The sequence below is a fragment of the Dermacentor andersoni genome, chromosome 9 (genome assembly GCF_023375885.2).
Source record: "Dermacentor andersoni chromosome 9, qqDerAnde1_hic_scaffold, whole genome shotgun sequence".
In the NCBI taxonomy this organism is placed as follows: Eukaryota; Metazoa; Arthropoda; class Arachnida; order Ixodida; family Ixodidae; genus Dermacentor; species Dermacentor andersoni.
In genome coordinates, this window is record NC_092822.1 from 121,999,249 (window position 1) to 122,017,155 (window position 17,907).

At 49.9% G+C, this 17,907-nt stretch overlaps 1 protein-coding gene across 3 annotated transcripts in view; it reads right to left on the reverse strand.

Annotated features, from left to right (window-relative positions):
• The window catches only part of LOC126529666 (muscle calcium channel subunit alpha-1-like), a 607,411-nt gene that overhangs the window by 143,515 nt on the left and 445,989 nt on the right, over positions 1-17,907 (reverse strand). For all 3 annotated transcript variants that reach the window (XM_055069938.1, XM_050177179.2, XM_055069937.1), the window contains exon 14: positions 959-1,184. In XM_055069938.1, the coding sequence (XP_054925913.1) occupies positions 959-1,184 (226 nt within the window). The remainder of the gene's footprint in view (positions 1-958; positions 1,185-17,907) is intronic.

Consider the following 17,907-nt stretch of genomic DNA (forward strand, 5'->3'; position numbering starts at 1 on the left):
TCAGAGAGCAAACAGGGATAGCCGTTATTCTAATAGACATTAAGGTAAAGAAATGGAGCTGGGCAGGTCACGTAATGCGTAGATTGGATAACCGGTGGACCATTAGGGTTACAGAATGGGTGCCAAGAGAAGAAAAGCGCAGTCGTGGATGGCAGAAGACCATGTGGGGTGATTAAATAAAGAAATTCGCAGGCGCTAGTTGGAATCGGTTGGCTCAGGACAGGGGTAATTGGAAATAACAAGGAGAGGCCTTCGTCCTGCAGTGGACATAAAGTAGGGTATCATGATGATGATGATGACACAACAATTATGAAGGCAATTTCTTCTCGAACAACGAATGCGGAAGTCGTGATCTCAGTGGTAGTGACTAGTGTATAGGAGAAATAACCGAAAACTACGTTTGTCTTTCTAATCAACACCTTTGGGGAACGTGTTTTCATTTCGAAGTTGAAAACACCCAGGACGCATACCATTGAACGGCCATTCAACCAATTTATCGTGAGTATAGCGCCAACGCCGGAAATATCTTTAAGGCGGGCGGTGAAATATACAGCTGTTCAGGTCAACATCTTTCTTCACTACATTCTTACCAAGTGCCCAGAGAAGTTAACTAGAAAACAAATAATTTTCTCCATACATTTTCACTGTACTCTGAAAATTGCAGCATCGCAAATAGAACGCATTCTCTAATGCTTTCAATTAAGAAGCTAATCGGCGAGTTCAGGTGATGAACCTCATCCTTCTCTGATTGTTACAAGAATAACGTGCGTAGCTGTGAGAGATGAAATTCCTAAGACATGGCAGCTTAGTGTCTACTGTGTTGATCTTGCATAGTAAGTTATACACATCTTCCTTGAAACGAATGGCTCCTATGTGTACACCTCGTGTTAAAAAAAAAGCCCGGGTCAATATGCTGTTACTTGTTCATACAGTTGCGCATTCGGTGAGGTTTACTCACTTGGTGACCTTGAATATTCGCAGCAGGCGGACGCAACGAAGCACGGACACTCCTAGGGGAGGCATGAGGCCGGTATATGTGAACACCGTCTCCAGGATAGAGCTGATCACCACGAAGCAGTCGAAGCGGTTGAACAGCGACACGAAGTAGCCCTGGAAGCCCAGGCTGTACAGCTTCAGTAGCATCTCCAGCGTGAACAGCACCACGAAGAACATGTTCGCCACGTCTGCGCACGAAAGGAACAGCATCAATGGTTAAGACTCTTCTTAATATGATTAGCATTTGTAGCCTACATCAGTCACATTGTGTCTGTCTATCTAGCCTCTTTACGCATGAAAGCTGCTACTAAAATTCCCTATTTGCAGTGCCGCTTTATCGGATGCTTGGCGGCTATTAACCTCCTAACCTACTATGTGCCGTAATCGTTTTGATGTAGTTGTTGGCAGTCACGTCGTCAATGCTCACTTTGTTGTTTTCCACCAACCATCAGACTATGAGCGCATTCTCTTATTTTGTTATCTGCCGTGTATGTCTCAAGATAATCATTTTCATGTTCAAAAAGATATCTTAAGATATCTTTTTGGTGCTGGGCGGATCCGAACGCGCGTCAGGCGGGCTCCCCAAGGGCGGCAGCTCGGCGCTTTTGCGCACGGCCGCGTATGCCAACGGGCTTCGAAGGAACGATTACCAGCGTTTCCCTGCACCGGGGAAATATCGGAGAACACGCAAACGAAGGAAGTCTTTGTGAATGCACTGCTAGATGGGGCAACGCGTCTCCAGAGAAGCGTGAGAGAGGAGTCTGGCTGCAGTACGCGGCTTGCACATGAGAGGTCGCAATACGGCGGGTCGCTTCACTGCTTTAATGGTAATCGCATTGCCGCCGACCGTCATCGTCAGATGGCTTGTGCCGGAATTTTCGCAAGCAATGAGGCATTTTAGTTTGCTTTTTTTTTCTGGTTCGGCAGAACCCATTTGACGAGGACTGTCGACGGTAATGATTTTAGCATTGTATCAACATGGCCACACAACGTCTTGCCACTGTCGAAACCAGTTATGTATGAGGCGTGTACTACAGCATGACTCCTCTTTCACGCTTGCCTAAGAACATCTGGTGCCCCCTAGTGGCGCCGCCGTGAATCCTGCACATTTCGCCCGAAATGCATGGCGCGCTGCAACGTGCGAACGCTGAGAAGCCCGTCATGCGGTAGCCGGGCTGCTCCCTCGCACTTTTTTCGAAACACGCTGCGTCATGCAGTGCCGCTGCCAAGAAGTTCACAGGCGGCCTCCCACGACGAGAAGTGTGGCACGCAGGTGCGGGCGAACGCTGAAAATTGTTCCTTCAATTGCAGCACACCCAATGTCGCATACACGATGTGCCAAGTTGTCGAGAGCTTCATCAAATAGCGGCACATGCCCAATGCATTCGTGACGCTGCTCGCTAAAGCATCGTGTTGCTCTCCTCGAGGAAACCCTGTGACGCGGGTTCGGTTCCGGCCAGCGTCGGAGAAATTTAAAGGATTGTATGCGGCACCTTCCGAGTGCCACATACATAGTTGCCCAAGTTCGCGTCAGAGACGTTCGTTGAAGAGCAACACACACCTACTGGCACGTGCTCAGTGACCCAAATTGGCTTTAAAGAAACCCGTGAAAGAGCGGTACGTACAAAAGCTCTGTATCTACTTTCCCCCATGTCCACTTTCCCGCATGTCGGCGGGAAAGTGGTTCGTTGAAGAGGGGCGCATATGTACACATTACCACATACTCAATGGGCCAAGCTAGTCCGACGGCTGGTATTCAACCCGGTTCCTTCAGCACAGCAGCCTGATTCTCTAATCATTCGAACATAAACTACAGAGTGACTCAGGCTGGTGGGAAAACAGAAACAAACGTACATACATACGAGGTCGAATCAGAAAGTCCTTGGCTCTTTTTTTAAAGCCAACACACGGCTGTAAACGCGAAGTCAACATATCCATTCCCGGCAGTGAACCTTTCTTGCAGCGGGCCGGCCTTATTTGCCGGAAGCTCCACGACACGGCGCTGTTGTCAGCTGTGGAACATGACGGTCGTGCTTCATACGGCTTACGCGCACCAAAGTGTGATTCGTTTTCTATGGAGCAAGTGACGAACGCCCATCGAAATCCACAAGGAAACGGAGTCCACGTTATTGAAAAGGCGTCTGGCTGTGAGAAGTGGTAGTGTTGTCAATTCGCAAAAGGCCGTGAAGACTTGCATCACAATGAGCGTTCGGGAAGATCGCGTGCGTCGCTGCCTCACGAGTGGGGCATCTCCAGTTTAGTGCCGCGATGGGACAAATGTCTGAACCGGTGTGGGGAATATGTGTCAAAATAGTGTAAGGTACGTAGAATAGTACGTGTATTACCTGTATGTACTCTATTATGGTCCAAATAATAGGCACAATAACTCTGATTCGCCCTCACACACACACACACACATTCACGCACATGTATATATAGAGTTGAGCATTGCGGAAAAATAAGGACCCATAAGAAGTCATAGTGGAGGGTTCCGAGCTAATTTTGGTCACCCAGAGTTTCAGAATAATGCACACGCAAAGGGCGTCACATGAGCGTTTCTTTTATTCCACCCCCATCGGAACGTTCCTACCGCGGCAGGGACGTGAACCTCTGACGACGCGCACGTTTGCACAACGTCACAGCTAGTAAGTCACCGTGTCAGGTAGATTATCAATTCGCAGGTAGCCTTATCAAATCATGTCGAATCAGTATCATCATAAGGAGTCAGTCAAAGAAGTCCCCAACAAGAATAAGGCCTCTCATCATCATCAGCAGCAGCAGCCTGGTTACGCCCACTGCCGGGCAAAGGCCTCTCCCATACTCCTCCAACTGCCCCGGTCATGTACTAATTGTGGCCATGTTGACCCTCCAAACTTCCTTACCTCATCTGCCCACCTAACTTTCTGTCGCCCCCTGCTACGCTTCCCTTCCCTCGGAATCCAGTCCGTAACCATTAATGACCATCGGTTATCTTCCCTCCTCATTACATGTCCTGCCCATGCCCACTTCTTTTTCTTGATTTCAACTAAGATGTCATTAACGCGCGTTTGTTCCCTCACCCAATCTGCTCTTTTCTTATCTTTCTTAGGCCTCTCGGATACCTCCAATTACACGTCGCGTTTCTAAGCCAGTCTAAACGGTACGTGTTAATACTTCCCGATTCCATAAAGCTATCTACATTCCCGCCACCCTGAACTGATTTTCCTTACTGCCCGTCCTATGTTCCTTCGTCATTTTTTTTTATTTCTTGCGTTCAATGAATTCGTTACCCTAAGACATTTGTCACCTGACCTAGTTGACTTATACTGACATGCCCCTGATAAAGACGAAAAACCAATATCTTCGCCGCAAGATTGGAAAGGAGTGAATATATGTATCAGTGCTTATCTTTCGGTGGATGTATATTTTTAACGTGTTCTCATACACAGGGAGCCCCACGTAACTTTAGCCAAACGCAAAAAAAATTCAAATGCCACGTAGCTGGACAGAACCAAGGTAATGCTGTTTGCCGTCGCTTGGAGATACTCAGGTAATTTTTTTTTTTTCTGGAAAACTCCCGATACCACTTACTGTTGCTTAATACGTGCTACATAAAAAGGCATTTTTTTTTTCGAACGTGAAAGAAACCAGCGATATACACGCAATATTGCCGACTCTCGGCGGTAGGAGAGTCGCGAAGTCGTTTCCTAGCTTTGTTTTGATTATTCCGTACTTTTTTAGGTTCTTCAATCCACCACGGGATACGTTTATTCGCCAACACGTTAGTGTGACGGATGCATTTTGTGGCAGCCTCAATTATAAAGCCTGTTATATAGGCCACCGCATCGTCTACTATAAAAGAGGCAATATCATCTCGGTCTAACTATGTTCGTTCTCTGAAAACTTCCCAGTTAGCCGAGTCAACCTTCCATCGGGGCACGTGTGGCGAGCATACATCTTGATTCGTGAAGCTTAACATGATTGGGAAGCGGTCGCTCCCATAGAGTTCTTGAAGACGGACCACTCCAGGTACGGCATTAGCGTACTCGACACTATGCTTAAATCTAAGGAGGAATATCTGTTATGTACCACGCTGCAGTACGTTGGCTCTTTCTCAGTAACTGTACGTGCTCCTGACAAAAAGAGAAAGTCTGCAATTAGGCGACTTCTCGCATCGCTAGTCTCCCGGCAAAGCGTTATTGCCTTTAAATCTCCGACAACTCTGTATGGCGCAGGAATTTCTGAGACATAATTACTACGGCTAAGAAAACTAACTTTAAAAACGTTGGGACAGGACAAAGCGCTATAGCCTGTCGGCTTCGCTGCGCGTGTGGTTTTCTCCTACGTGGCACATTCGTTTATGCGCCCGTCTGAGCATTTATTTGAGCATACGGTGGTTTCTTGCATGTTTTTTTCTTAATAAATCCTGTCAGTTGAAGTCTATATAGCTCTCTGTCCTGTCCCAACGTTTTTTCCGTTAGTCTTGTTAGCGCTAGTGACCGTGTCTCAGCAAATGCATCAACACCAACTAGCCCAACTTTCTGCGTTAATGGCGCAGGAATTTCATATATATAGTTTTAAATTCCGTTTTATTAGGTTGATAGTTCGGAGGGATGTATACAGAGCTGATAGTGACTAGCCTATAAAACAACACCCCTCGGAGAGCAACTGCCTCTAGGGGCGTATGAAGTTTTATTTCCCGGCAGACGATACCGCTGTCGACTATGACAGCCGCACCACGGGATGACACGATAGTGTCATCGCGGTCTTTACGAAAAGTAGAACATTGTCCGAGAAAATTTGTCTCTAAGTTTGAGGTGTGCTTCTTGGACACTGAGCGCCCTGAGACTAAATTGCGGAGGAGTTCCTTACGTGATCGAGATTATGGAGGAGACCTCTGACGTCCTAGTGAGCTATTTGAGTGCCGATATCAGAAATAGTTTTGTGCTGTGTGTTTAATGTCTTATAGGGCCCTTTACAGGCCCCGTAATGCGATGTTGCTTTTTTTTGCTTTTTTTTTGAAGCGGTCCGGAGCATTTCGGCGCTCCTTAGGCGCTAGTGGCGCCGTCTGGCCGGAAGATCCGTCCATCGCCTCGTGCGGGGTGCTAGACACACGCTCTTGCGAGAGGTTTATTCGCGGTGAAGGCCTGGCCTCGGGGGACGAGACCCTCGAAGCGACCAGTGCGGGGGTCGATGGCGCCCCTTCTTCCGAGATAGCGGGGCAGCGCTAGCCGTAGCCGCCGAGGGGGCATATCGCGTCACTACCGGCTCACTACGCGTGGGCCAGACCAACGTTACTAGACTAGGTTCAGTTGTCAAACTCTCCGTAGGCGCCGTACATCGCAGGTGCCCCCGTTTCTTGGTTTGCCGCCAGAGGGCGGGAGCACCGCAGGTAGCTCTACGCGGGCGCAGCTCTGCGTTTGCGAAGGGGCTCGGGTCCTCCGACTTCGCAACTTACGTACTCGGCAAGTGTTTTCACCGATGCGTCTTTAAATGTTTGTATAGTCTCGAGTTTAGGAGATTGATTAAAAAATTGTACGTAGCTGTGAAAATGCTGCTGCGCTGCCCCAGAATGCGCTGTGGAGTCCTTTGTCGAAGGCCGCAGCAGCCCCGGCCGTCCACTGCGCTCTATGAATGAGCTGTTGCTGGTGAGTAGCTGTAAGTAGCTTATTAGTTGTTGTAATCAGCTGTTGCTGCTTAGTACTAATTAATTATTAATGCGAACGCATGGTATGACTCATGAGGTGATGTTAGCGCGACCACACGATGGTCCAAAAAGTCACGGGAGCCCAAGCGAACCAATCGAGGCAGTTCACGACGCCAGTTAAGGCAGCGTGGATTAAGGCAGAGTGAATTAGGCGAAGTTAATTAAGGCACAGTAAATTAATTAAGGCACTCGAACCCACGGTCGTTGGTGAGAGTTGAAGCCTCGACCTTTATTGGTGGTGGCGATGAATTATCTAACTAGGTGAATTAATCAATTAATGATTAAATTAGGTAATCCACTAACAATCAATTGAATAATTATATATATATTAATCATCAATTAACTACGCATTACCTAACTAGCCGGATTTAAAATAATTTGAATATCTCCAAGCTACGGCAACAACATTACCTTGGTTGTGACCAGCTACGCGGCATTCCCACATTTTAAAACTCTGGCTGAAGTTAGCTGGGACACAGAGCATATACGCACTCTCAGCACTTCGTTTCGGGATGAAAAAAAAAATGATGCTAGCTATTTCTTTCATCAGAGCACCGCATTCACAAGTGCAATGTTGAAACCTACGTGAGCTTTGCCCCCTTGCGAGCAGACTTACACATTCAAAGTAGGTTATCGCTGCAGGAACTGAGCATAAATATGCATTCGCGTCACCAAATAAAATTGGATGATACGACCCGTAAGCTCTTCAAAACGCGCACGGCATTTAAAACCCACAAGAGTGTCGCAAAAATGCACCGAGACTGCAGCAAAACAAGCATGTATACAGCGTGCCAAAACAGATAAACAACGGACGGTGCTTCGTCGCCCCGTCCGCGCCGTGCTGACCGAGCAAAGTGCGACAGCAGCGCCACGAGATGCGGGGATCGGTGGTGGGTCCACGCAGTCACGGGAGTTTGAAAACTGAACCTAGTCTAGCAACGTTGGGCCAGACATTAGCCGAAAACCGTTGTGACGCACACCCATGACGTGCCTCTTCGGCAAAGCTGGTTTTAGACAGGGTAGAATAGCTGCCTTAGTATCTCTTTGCTGTACAAGAAACCGACACAAAAAATATGAGAGCGAGGGTAGAGAAGCTTGAGCAAAAGGCCCAATGTAGCGAGACGGTGGCTGAAAAGCTGCTCACTGAAATCAATGAACTTGAATGGAGAAACCGTCGGTTAAACTTACAATTTCATGGAATTCAGGTTACTCCGAACGAAGACCTGTTAATGAAAGTGAACAGCGTGGCAGGTTTGTTAGAGGTCCCAGAATTGAGCAAACTGGATTTTGATGCTGTTCACCGTCTTCCGGCGAAAGCTGGCAAGGTCCCGGAATAACCGTTCGATATGCCCGACAAGCCACCAGGGATAAATGGCTGGAAAATAGGCGGAAACTAAGAGACAATAAAAGCAGTACTTTTATACTAGAGAATATGACAACCCGATGTCGCCAACTGTTTCTAACAACAAAGAAATTGGGAAAGAAAAAGGGCTACAAACATGTCTGGTTCACAAATGGCAAGATTTATCTGCGTAAGGCAGACGGCGATTCTTCTGTCGTCGTGCGCAGTAAACGTGACCTTCCGACATGATCTATCTGAACAGTCAATCTTCATCATATTGCTTGTTTTAATATTTTATGTGCGAATCAACACGTCACAACTTTCTCTTGCCACATGAAGTGAATGCTGTTGTCTCGGACTATCAGATAAGCGCTTTGAAATGCCTTCACATGAATGACCGTTCCCTTTGTAACGAAGAAGTTGCTATCGAGTATTTTATTACGAGTTTTTCATTTCTGTTTGATGTGACAATGCTCACCGAAACGTGGTGTAAAAATCATCATGGTCACTTCGGGTTTACACCTTACCAGTCATTCTCCTTAAATCGCTCAAATCATCGTGGCGGCGGCGTAATGTTGCTACTGAAGGAAGGAATACAATGTGAAATGCTTTCTCGTTTCTGTGTTTCTTGCTGTGATTAGGAGGTTTGGACAGCGGAAGTGAAAAATTCTGTTTTCTCTGTATGTTGTCGCCCACCCGATGGAAATGTTGAAAACTTTGTTTTCTTATCGTTTATTTCTGAGGCTGGTTACTTTGTTCTATCTGCTGGCGACTTTAATATTGATTTCTTAGGAGATTCAGCAGCCAAAACCACTATGAATATGCTCATTACTTCAACCTGGTGCTCAAACCAAATCAATTTACCTTCTAGGATCACAGAACATAGCGAAACTTTTTAGACCTAATTATTACTAACTCTGTCAGTGAAAAGAACATTCCGGGTGTGATGACCTGCGACTTGAGTGACCACCTTCCTACCTTCATATTATTAGATAGACAGAATTATCACAGCAAAAAAAAAACAAGGTATAAATGTTCAAATAATAAAGCCTGCTCGCCTAGATGCCTTCGGGAATGGCGTGCTAAATTCTGACTTCGAATAACTTCTTGCGATTAATTGCGCTGACAAGCCGTGTAACATGTTCATTGATCGCATCGCTGAAATATATAAACGGAACTTTCCGCTTAAGCAACTGAAACTTGGTAGGAAAATACGTAAGCCTTGGATCACGCCAGAGGAGGGAAAGAGATCAGTAGAAGGCAGGGAGGTTAACCAGAATAACGTCCGGTTTGCTACCCTACACCGGGGGAATGGGAAAGGGGAAACAAAGATAACAGGGAGAGAGAGAGAGGAAGGAAGAGAAGAAGGAAATTGCGATGGATTCGCTGACGTGTGTGGTCCAACAGAAATTGCATTAAAAGTCACCGATAGTCGCACAAGCCCGTCGTCCTTAAGAAGCACAAAAGCGCCTTCACCGCTTTATGCGCCGACGGGCGATGGGGGCGGTGTTCCAGCAGCACCTGCACAGAAAGCGGTCGATTGTCCAGTGTTCGGAAAGCTTTGGCAAGTTCTTGTCTCTCTGGAGTGTACCGTGGACAGTGGCACAGCAGGTGGTCGATGTTTTCTTCGGTGAGTTCCAATCGGTCGGCCGAAGTGAACGGACGTGTCGTCGGCGCGCTCCGCAACCACCGAGACTACGCGACCTTCACCGACCATCCTTGACCGCCCTTGCCCGGGCCGCTTTCGCCGGGAGTCGTATGGGAAGCGGCTTTCTCGCCGTTTCCCACCGACCGCCTTTTCTTCCCGGGACTTTGTTGCCGCTCCCCGCGCCTCTACAGCTCTGAAGCAATTCCAACGCGGCTGCCCCTGCCGGGGCCATAGCGGCCTTGTCGTGTTTTCTACACCATGAACCAAGAGCGCCAAGCGACCAGCTCTTCCGAGGCCCATGTTCTAAACCGGCGTGCAAAGGGCCTTCGGCCAATTCACCGGTCCGTTTCGATGGAGAATTTATCTACCGCAACGTCACTTTCCAACGAGCAGGAGACGCACTCGGCGATAGAGAACGCCGTCGCGCGTTCCTCAACAACAACGAAGACGCCCGAGGTAGATACCGCGGGAGTGGCCGCCGATCTCATCGTCGCCAATTTTCCCTCCCAACAGCGAGAGGTGGACACTCCGACCGGGGAAAGGATGGAGGAAGATGCTGGCCCGAACATTTACGACGACAAAACTGACGACGACACAGGTGGCTGTTGGAAGACAGTCATACATAAGCGACGCATCCATCAAACGCGTGCTAAGACGCAACCCTCCGAGAGCATCTTGGGCATTCCGGACGCCTCCCAGCCTACCGTACGCAAGCGCATTCGGAATCAGAACCTGCCTCAACTTCCTTTGCTCGATGAAAAGATAATTCTGCGGCCTCACGGAGGGCTTTGTCTCGATAAGTGGACGCGCCCAGAACTCGCCAGTGCTCTATGGAGTGCAGCCGGCTTGACCACCGATGATCGTCAGGACATCATATTCCGACTGCGACCTCAGCAGAACTTGGCAATCATCAGCACACCCCAGTCACACGTAGCCGACGCATTGTACAAGGTGAGGGAGCTGAACCTTGGTCAGCGGGTCTATCCCATCACGACATATTTTGCGGCCCCAGACAACTCATGCAAGGGAATTGTTCCTGGCCTTTTGCCCGGTACACCGTCTTCCAAGCTAGTGGATGAGCTTGTGGCTCCTGGAACTCAAATACTTCAAGCACGAATGATGGGTCAAACCAACGTTGCGTTGGTAACATTTGAAGGACTTAAAGTGCCTCGCTACGTGCGTTTCTATGGTGCAGAACTCCGCTGCTACCCCCATCGACCCCGCCAACTAGTTTGCAAGATATGTCACAAGCTCGGCCATTGGGCTGATTACTGTCCTACGCCGCACGTGGTCATTTGCGCGACGTGCGGGTCTGACAACCCCACCCCGTCACATCCGTGCACCCCACACTGCAGATCCTGTGACGGGACCCACCCTACAGCGGTTCCAAACTGCCCGCGGCGTGCTAGGCAGACACTGAACAAAGCTTGGGTTCGGAAAGCTCTCGAGAAAGAGCAGCGTGAACTTCAACCCTCCAGCGACTCTACCACTACCACAGATACGGTGGAGACCCGAACGTCGCGCGCCCCAACGAAGGAGACCAGAAAAGTCCGGTCAGAGACCCGTTCGAGATCCCGTCGCAAGTTCAAGTCTCGGTCCCGATCCCGCGAGGCATCGTTGCGCCTCCCAGAGAAGCGCCCTCCTTCCCCATCTTCCCAACAACCCTACAAGAAGGCCCTGCAGACCAACGCCCCAGCCAAGGTGACCCTGGTCCCTTCAGGGGTGCAGCGGACCCCGGAGAAGAAAACAGCAATGGAGGCACCTCGGGAGGTAGGTCGGGCGGAGGGTCCCCCACAGCTCGCTCCGCCCCGTAAATCTCTCCCTACCCCTTCCCCTATTACCAATTCGTTACCAAATCCCGATCCTCTAATAGAAATAGCCCGCCTACGTCGTGACATGGAGGCGCGCTGTGAGCGCCTGCAAAAACAAATGGACGCGCTGGTGACAGACATGAGCACTAGTATGCAGGCGGCTCTGGACAGGATAGAACGACAAATGGAGGTCCTTCAAATAGGGATTACGGAGCAAGTGAAATCATGTATAGAGTGCACTTTCGCACGCATGCAAGGTCCTGAGCTTAGCGGTAACAACGAAAGCGCGCTTTCCGACCAAGGCTCTCGGCCGCAACCTTCAAATGTGGGCACCCGGCACCCGCATCCCTATGCACGACCGCCTGCTTCCTCTCACGATGATGATGGCGCCGCGTAACACGGAGCAACTAGTGGTGTGGCAGTGGAATTGTAGGGGATTCCGCCGAAAACGAGGTTCCCTACAGCAGCATATCGCCACATCCACGAACCCTCCCGATGTCATCCTCTTACAGGAAGTCAATTGCACCCCTTCTTTATCCGGCTACAGCACGCTTTCGGGTGTCTCTCCTCATGTGGGAGCCTTAGTTTCGAAACATGTTACATGCCGCATGCATACCACTAACATTGACATCCCTCACCAAATATTGGAAATAATTACGCAAGGTAAACGCAGCGAGAGTCTTTTTATACTCAATGCATACAGTTCCCCCCGTTCGCGAACGCACTGTTTTCAGCACCTACTAACAGAATTTGGTAGGTTTGGACGGGTTTGTGTGGTGGCCGGTGACTTTAACGCTCCGCATACTGCATGGGGTTACGTTAAATCGCAGGCTAAAGGGACCCGCTTATGGAATGCCATCTGTAACATGAGATACACACTGCTTACCGACCCAGAGCACCCCACTCGGATGGGCAACAGCGTATCTCGTGACACCTGCCCTGACCTTACTTTCGTGCGCAATACTGGCCCAGTCGTTGCGCACGGGCCTTTAGAGGAGCACCTTGGTAGTGACCAATACACTGTGGCGACCACCTTGTCATTACGGGGTGCGCGCAGGCCCGAGCGAAATGTGCGTATAACGGATTGGGCGAAATTCAGGGAACGTCGCCAGGACCCACCTGAGCGCCAAGGGTACGAACGCTGCCTTGACTCTCTCGCACAAGATCTAGAGGCCACCACGAGCACACTGCGCACCACAACCGAGACACCAGACGTAGACCCGCATTTACTTCATCTTTGGAACGCCCGCAGAGGGTTGACACGACGATGGAAACGACAACGCCTCAACCGCAAACTTGGGAAACGTATAGATCAAATTACACGGGAATCTCAGGAGTACGCAGAGATCCTTACGAGGAATAACTGGCGAGGATTTTGCGATCGCCTCTCAGGCACATTGAGCACAGGAAAAACGTGGTCGATTCTTCGCTCACTCACAGATCCCACCACAACAAAGGGAAAAACATTTCAACAGCTGCACATCCTAATGCACAAGTACAGGGACGATGTCTCGACACTCCTCAGAGAGCTAGAGAAGCATTTCATACCCACAGCGCCGCCGCCGCAGTACCCTGACTATCCTTATGTAGGCGAGGCGAACGAATTGCTCGACGCAGACATCACATCTGACGAGGTGCGGGTGATCCTACAAGACCTACGCCGCAACACGGCACCGGGAGCCGACCACATCCGATTCGCCACCCTTCGTAACCTCAGTGACGCGGATATTAACCACCTCACCCATATCTTCAACGATTGCTGGCGCAAGGGCATGCTTCCCCAAGCATGGCGACACGCCGACATCACACTGATCCCCAAACCGGGCAAGCCTGTTAAGGTTGAAAACTTACGACCCATCTCCCTAACATCCTGCATTGGTAAGCTCATGGAGCATGTACTCTTGCGGCGTCTGCAGCCCTTCCTCGAAGAAAAATCATTCTTTTCTAACTCTCAATTCGGATATCGGGCTCATCTGTCTGCCAAAGATGTGCTTTTACAATTGCGGGAGGAAGTCATAGGACCTCCATCGTCCGCCCAAACGAGAGCACTCATCGCCTTAGATCTAAAAGGGGCATTCGATAATGTTGACCATGACCTCATCTTTCGCGATGCTGCACATTCACACAGTGGAATTCGTATGTACAACTATATCCGCGCATTTCTCCGAGATCGCACAGCCACCGTAGGAATGGGACCGCATCGATCCGGTACGATTCGCCTTGTAGGACGTGGTACACCCCAGGGCTCAGTTCTTTCCCCTACTCTATTAAATCTCGCTCTCGCAGGGCTCCCCCGGCTACTCGACCAGATCCCTGATGTCGCCCACGCTATTTATGCGGACGACATTACTATCTGGTCGACACGGGGTTCCGACGGAGCCATCCAGGACCGACTGCAGCAAGCAGTCGATACAGTTTCCGAGTACGCGAGAAAATGCGGCTTAAGATCTGCTCCGGAAAAGTCGGAGCTCATAATCATTCGCCCCCGGAGCCGTTCCTCTACTCCCCCTGTCACTATGCACGTGGATGGCACACCGATACCACAGGTTGATCGTGTTCGTATCCTCGGCCTACACGTCCAAGCGGATGGCAGGTCAAACTACACTGTTTCCCTTCTATCCAGACAGATTGAGCAAATTCTGGCCATCATCCGGAGGGTCTCCAACAGGCGCTCGGGCCTTCGAGAAGAGGACCTGCTGCGCTTGGTGGAGGCATGCGTGATAAGCCGCCTTACATACCATCTCCCATTTCAGCGGTTGACCCAAGCGCAACAACTTCGCATAGACGCAATGATTCGCAAAGCGACGAAGCTGGCCCATGGCCTCCCGAACTATACTTCCACACACCGTCTCCTTAACTCAGGGACACATAACACACTAGGCGAGCTGCTAGAGGCACATTGGGTCAGCCATCGCCAGCGCCTCCTACTCACTCCTACTGGCCGCCATCTTCTCACACGGCTAGGATACTCTTTCCCACCCCTTGAGTCTGAAACCCGTCCAACGATCTTGTCGTCAGCGATACGCCAAGCACTAAGTATTCATCCATTGCCACGTAATATGCACCCCGAGCATGACAAAGGGCGGCGCAAAGCCCGTGTACGATACATTGGCCGCATGCTTGCAAACATCCCGGAAACACATACTTTATACACGGACACATCACGCACTGAGGAGGGCTATACCTCGGTAGTTTTGGATGGCACCGAATCCCTGAGAGACTCTGCTGCAATGCGCGGAACAAATGCCGCTTACGGAGAAATTCTCGGTGTTGCTCCTGCAATTCGATACGCCATCCGTGTTCCTGTGGAAGTGTATATATTGATGGACTCGCAACAGGCATGCTGGGCGTTCCTATCAGGACACGGCATCCCGAGAGCGGCGCACCAAATTCTCGAACACATGCCACAAAATACACCAACCACACCTCGCCGCATCCACTTACTCTAGGTCATACCTCGCTGCCGGGTAACGAACGCGCACATGCGGTTGCCCGAGAAATTTCCCTCCGGGCGACCCGGCGTGGTGAGGCGACTAGTACAGAGTGGGGGGATCCCTTGCTCCGTTACAAAGACATACTCCGTCATTATACACGCATTCGTCGCACCCACGCCGCACCACCGCCGTCCTTCTCGCGGGAGGAAGCAGTGGCATTACGCCAGTTACAAACCGCAACTTTTCCAAATCTTGTCTCTCTCAATAAATTCTACCCACACTGTTATGGAGATCGTTGCCCTGGCTGTGGCAGCTCGCCCACAATCTTCCACGTTACGATTGAGTGCACTGCAAACCTCTTTCCTCCCTTGCCAACTCTCCTTTACCCCCTACGCAACAAAGAGCTGTGGGACGACGCCCTCCGCGACGGACCTCCCGAGGTCCTCCGAGCTGTGATACAACGGGCTCGAAACATCGCCAGAATCATCTTAGGGACCCTGGACTGAGGGTTCCTCCCACACTGCTCTCGCCATTCAAATATTATTAATAAAGATGTTTTACTCTCTTCTTCGGTGCCACAGACCTCGCATGCTGCACTGTCAGTCATTCCAATTAATGTAGAGTATACCTTTGTGAAGGCAACTCTTTACCAAAGGCGACAGAGAAGCGTAGCTTCACGTCGAGGAAGTCCGATTGGAGGTCGGAGTTGCAGGGAAGGGTTTAGTCGATGCAGTCGTGTAAGTCGTAAGTTAGGCGAGTTCCACTCGGTCAGTGTGAGACTGCGTGCCAGGTGTCGAAGCTGCCTTGCGGCGTCTGTCTTCGAAAGCGGAATTGGAACGCTGTGCTCTTCTTGATGTGCTGTGCGAGCAGCGTTATCGGCGGAATCAGTGCCACTGATTCCACAATGGCCAGGTACCCATTGAAAAACGACCTCGTGACTTCTTTGTTGGATGTGATGGTAAAGTTTCGCGACTTCGTATGTCAATTGGTAATGCATCCGTGTCGGAGAACTGACTGCGTGCACTGTAATGCCGGTTTTGAATCACAGAACACAGCCAATTTTGTAGGTCTTTCAGAATCAATGAATTCCAGTGCTCTACGCAGGGCTGTTAGTTCTGCCGCCGTTGAGGTCGTGACATGCGATGTCTTGAACCGCAGTGTCATTCCTCGCGTCGGTATAACCACGGCACCAGTAGAACTGCACGACGTAGTCGATCCATCGGTATAGAGGAGGAGTAGATTTTAATGAAGAGAAAGAAGGAGAGGTCGGCCTCGAGAGCGTGTCTCTAGCCTGCTACTCCTCACTGGGGAATGCGGAAGTGGGAAATACAGGGAAAGGTAGGTGGCCGGTGATTATGATATGGTACAATGAGATACTATATACACGTTGTCCAATATGCGGCTGCGAACTGTAGACACAATACACGCAAGAGTAACCTTGTCCATACAAAAAGTAATCTTGCCACAAAAAGTCATTGCGCAAACACATTTCGCATTGACTACACGTCTCACAGCTTCTAGAGGCGATCGTCTAAACCAGTCTCACTTAAAGAGTTCAAAAGTGCTTTTATGGCCCACGTTGGGCACAGTCAACACTCCTCCACACGACCAAAAGCTTTTCTTCTGAAAAGGGGCGTGAGTCCAAGCTGTCAACAGTAGATTTGAGTTTTCTTCGTTCGGCCGCATATTGAGGGCACACGCAAAGTACGTGAGCTATTGTCTCGAGAGTGTGACAGACGCTACATTCAGGGTCCCGTGCTTGTCCACTCTTGTGAAGGTATCGGTGGGTGTATGCCACACCCAGCCGTAATCGATGAATGAGTGTTTCCTGGCTTCTCCGCAACTGAAGTGGAAGCCGGAATTGTAATTCAGCGTCAAGTCTATATAGGCGCTCTTGTCGATGTTCGGGGTTGTCCCAATGTCGCGCCGTAGAAGTTTTAATGGCGGTATGGAGCAAGGTGTTAATGTCATACCGGGAAAAATGAATTTTTATAATGGTTCCGTCAGTGTGCGCCTTTCTTGCTTCCGCGTCAGCCTGTTCGTTTCCAGCTGTTCCACAATGGCCAGGAATCCACTGCAGCACGATGGTGTGCCCGGAATGAGACGCCTCAGCAAGCAGAGACATGATGTCATAAACCAGAGGACTATATGCGGTTCTGTCATTCATGTAATTGCTGATGAGTTGCAGTGCTGGTTTTGGATCACAGAACACTGTCCACTTCTCGATACTCTGTTGCAGTATGCAGCGAACTGCTTCTCGAACTCCGGTCAACTCAGCTGCTGTAGACGACGTCCTGTGTCCTATCTTGAACCATTGTGCGATCCCCATTCCTGGCACCGTGTAGGCCGCCGCGGAAGAGGTCTGTGTCACGGAACCATCTGTAAAAACATGCTCGTAATGTCCATACATGTAAGCAATGTATGATAGCGCGAAATGCTTGAGACCAGCAAGCGGCATTTTCGACTTCTTCGCTATTCCAGGGATTGAGAGTCTCACCGTTGGCTTTGCCATCGTCCAAAGTGAAACTTTGGGTATGTCATACGGTTCGAAGTCCGACGGCAATAAGTCTTGCTCCGACAACACGGCTTCTGAGTAAGCGGACACAGGCCGTACGCTTGTGATGTTCGCGAGTGGATGATTCCTGTGTCTAGTCAGTAGCCATAGATGCACTCGCAATGGCTCATGTTGCATAGATGTGCACGTGGTTGCTGTAGTTCTCATGCAAAAGACGTAAGCTAAGCTGTTTTAGAGGAGGGGCCGGTATATCTGTCTTTTTCTATAGACCTGAAATCATTATATGTACTTGTGGATGGCTTAAACACCATGGAGGAAACGTTGGCTTGGCCGCAGGTGCGTACCCTGAAGTAAACGACGCACGATGTGCACTGACAATACCACTAAATGTCGAGCAGGGCCTTGCAGCAGTGAGGCTCGCCAGAGCTCCTTAAAAAGATCAACGAGAAGAATACTATGTACCATCGGTTTATAA